This window comes from Perkinsus marinus, assembly GCF_000006405.1.
Source record: "Perkinsus marinus ATCC 50983 genomic scaffold scf_1104296937644, whole genome shotgun sequence".
Taxonomy (NCBI): domain Eukaryota; phylum Perkinsozoa; order Perkinsida; family Perkinsidae; genus Perkinsus; species Perkinsus marinus.
In genome coordinates this window covers 1-3,731 of record NW_003213787.1, presented here as the reverse complement: position 1 = coordinate 3,731, position 3,731 = coordinate 1, and the positions used below count along the sequence as shown (strand labels likewise).

Below are 3,731 nucleotides of genomic sequence, written 5' to 3'. Positions count from 1 at the left end.
CCAAGAACAGCCCTGCATTCACTGGTACCGAGAGCGATTGCACTACCACCACGTCTCTTATACGTCGTTGGACGCGCTTCTGCCAAGTGCAGTGGCAATCTACCACAGCCCCAATCGCGGTAAGGTCCTTCATCTCTTTTGCTCTCAGCAAAACTCAGCAAAGAGATTCTCGATCGACAAGCCATCGAATTTGAGTGTAATTTAAGTTCACGCTCTTACTACCACCTACTCTGACACTATACAGTCAGCTATTTATTACGATATTATAGGTTCGAGAGTGATGCTATCGTTCTACTGAAGTCCATTTATGAGTGTCAGCAAGTAACTGCATCTGCCAGTGAATTTCTAGAAACGTTGACAGAGTATCTTCTGAAAATTCGAGCATGTGCTAAAGATGTCGATGTGAGCCACGTCTGCCTTTCAATTCTTCGTGGCCTTCGAGAGCCATATAATGATTGGTTTTATAGTGCTTGTAAACAGATCGATCCTCACGGCCGACTCTATACTATCGATCAGCTGTTCTCAGCTTTCAGGGAGATGAAGGACCGCGCTCAACTGTTCAAATCCTCTCCCATGACTGCCCATCCCTCAGCGGCCAAAGCCTTCAACATCAACGAGCCTAGGCCATCATCTGTGCAAGTTCAACCATCGACGGCTTTTTTATCTACAACCATGCAAGCCGAAGAACACCGAACTTCGCCAACTGGGCTCTGCTCCATCTTCCCAGTCTCCACTGTCGCACGTCGGTCAACAGCCCTCACAACAACAACAGCAACAACAACAACAACATCGCAGTAAAAGGTATCGAAAGAAGAAGGACTTCTGTTCTCGCTGCTATCACAATGGTCACAGACCCATACAGTGCCGAGCCGAAAAGCCCATCAACTATGCCCAGCGGTGTCCCTGTGATAGTTCTAAACACTCTAAAGACCAGTGCATGTACGACTCCAACAAGATCAAGTGCGAACGATGTCATTTCATGGGTCACAGAGCTGGAATGTGTGTCAAGCCTCTCACCAACAGCGACAATCCTGATGCTAATCCACCACCACTAGAAGGCCGAGACGGCCACAACGCTAACTGTATCAACCACTACACCGATATAGATATCGACTACATCCCAGACATATGTTACCACATCTCTCAAGCACCACCTACCACAGATTCACAGCCTACTCCTCCCCAACCGAACCCCTACTGCGAGGCCGGAAGCTATCCCATCAGAGCTACGCTTGCCCTTTCTGACACCACCTCGATCAGAGCAATACTCCACTCGGGAGCTGGTCTCTGCTATGCCAACACTGGTCATCTCCAGAAGCTCGCTAATGCCGACCCCAAGATTGAAATAATATGGCAGGACCCCACCCTCCAAGATAGGAGTCCAGGCTGCGCTAATGGTTCCAGGATCAACATCGATAAGACCGCCATTCTGACCGTTTACTCCCCCAAGCGCAAGGTCGGAACTAAGCGTCTGAGAGTTCACTGTGCGAGTCAACTGGTCGCAGAGTTCATCCTTGGTGTATCGGGTCTGAGGTCGCTTGAGATGGCTCTCATCTTTGGCCACAAAACTGTCCGAGCTCTCACCGGCATACTCACTGATCAACATCTAGATCGGCGAGATGAAGCGATGGCGTCGAACCTACGACATCAACTCACCACAATCAACACACCAGCTCCCCACAACCACTCCACTGTCCCTCTTTCCTCTGCTTTTTCAGGTACATCCGCTCAAGAAGGCTGCCTTTTCGACTCCATCAACTACTGTTCTCGACCAGCTGTCCCACACGAACGTAGAACCCTCACTCCAAGCGTACGACGTCGTGCTCGACATCGACTACTCATATGACCTCTATGGTCCCGTCTCTCAAGCTCCAGGACAAGTTCGTGCTGCTGTAGACTCGACACACTGTCTCAGATGCTCTCTCTCATCCGGCCTGTACTCCCAGAGGCATCACTTCTCAACATCATTTTCTACATGACTTCCCCTGGTCTCCAAGTCGACCAGCACCCAACTCCCACAATCTCAAGGTCGCTATAGCTCATGCCACCAAGCTCTACCACACTCTCACCAAACGACATCTACAACAAGACTACATCGACGTCTTCAACAACTACCACGAAGAAGGTCTTATTGTGCAACTCGATTCCACCGAGGTCAACCAATGCTACTACACAGTCTACTTCCCAGTGATCACCATCCCCACCGAGTTCGAAGCAGTTGATCCAAGCCAAGCACGGCGTAAAACAAGGATAAGGCCCGTGTTTGATTAGCGTCAAGCCAATGGTCTGCAAGGTCCTACCCCAGTCATCGACCTTGACTTTATCACTGTAACGAAGATCCGTCGTTACGTACTCTGGGCCGATCTCAAAGCAGCCTTCCTACACTGTGATACCACTCAAGCCACCTCTCCCTGCCATGCCTTCGGCATCGCCGAAACCTCTTCATCCCACGACCAACACCTGACTTTCAAGTTCTACAGATTCGTTGGACTCCCCATGGGTAGCAAGATGTTAAGTTATTGTCGTTGAGGTAGATGTTCGGATAACTATGGACGTATGACTGGGCAACTCAACTTCTGTAGTTAAAGGCCGATTAGATCTCACAAGAGCCATCTGCTCAAACTTAGCTAAACGTATGTGTATGCGTGTAAGTGCAAAATGCACGAATCTCATACAATTATATGAATCCAACACAAGAGCCCTTCTAGTGGACTACAGATCTCTACATCTTTTCTACAGCTGCCGTGGCGAAGCCACTGAACATCGACTCAGTGAGCTGTCTACGCTCTGTAATTTGAGAGTCCTGCTTGACGACTGCCACGTCTCTGACGAGGAATGGCAGGGACTTTCTGAATCCGATCTAGCTGCATCAACTTCAAGTACTTCAGCGACTAAGGTCTACAATCCTGTCTACAAGGATCCTTTCTACGTAAATATATCCAACAACGACACTTTCAGCAACCAGTCAGCCACTCATCAACATGGCTGCGTTCGAGTGAAGTACCTAGATGATTTTGTCTTAGGTGGTCCATTCCAGTCTGAGGTCGAGACCATGCACTCTGAAGACCAACGTATCACCACCACCTATGGCCATCACTTCTCTAGCCATAAGACGAAGGCTTCCTGGGATTCTCTAACTGCACATGGACTCGGTCTAGTTTGGACTCATGACAACCGTCTCTCCAACAAGAATGTCAATGCCGCCATCTACCATAAGCTACTCGACAAGGCACCCTCCAAGCCCCTAACGGTCCGTCAAATCCTATCAGCAGCTCACAAATGTCACGATCCCTTGGGCTATGCCAGCCAAAAGAAAGCATCGTCGCCTGGAGTCACCCTTTCCTGCTGGTTCCCCCGTATGGCTTCGTAACCCAAGTCCTGCCAAGCTAGCGCCACGCTGGACTGGTCCGGTTATATGTGATGGGCCCTCTGACCAAACCCAGCAATGTGTCAAGCTACGCTCCCTCAGCGGAGTGGGGTAACGAGGGCGCATTGATATTGCTTGAGAACCTTACAGTTCACAAGTGACCTTTAAGCCCGAAATGGCTGCTGTTACACGAACGAGAGGGATATTGGTCGTATTTGTAAGTGCCGTTAGTTACAGTATGAACGCTTAGTCCAGTGATGAAATACATGTTTAGTTGGCTCAGGTGAGCTCAGGAGTTTCCTCGCTGATCATGGGAGTTTACAAACGCATTAGGGTAGAAGTGTTCAGAAAAATAAGTGAATTT

General features: G+C 49.3%; 1 protein-coding gene across 1 annotated transcript; it reads left to right on the top strand.

Moving 5' to 3' along the window:
* Positions 1-3,052: 3,052 nt before the first annotated feature.
* Positions 3,053-3,370, top strand: Pmar_PMAR026478 (hypothetical protein; the record flags this gene model as incomplete). The annotated part of the gene is made up of 1 exon (XM_002783044.1): positions 3,053-3,370. The coding sequence occupies one exon, from the start codon at positions 3,053-3,055 to the stop codon at positions 3,368-3,370; it is 318 nt and encodes a 105-aa protein (XP_002783090.1).
* Positions 3,371-3,731: the final 361 nt, after the last annotated feature.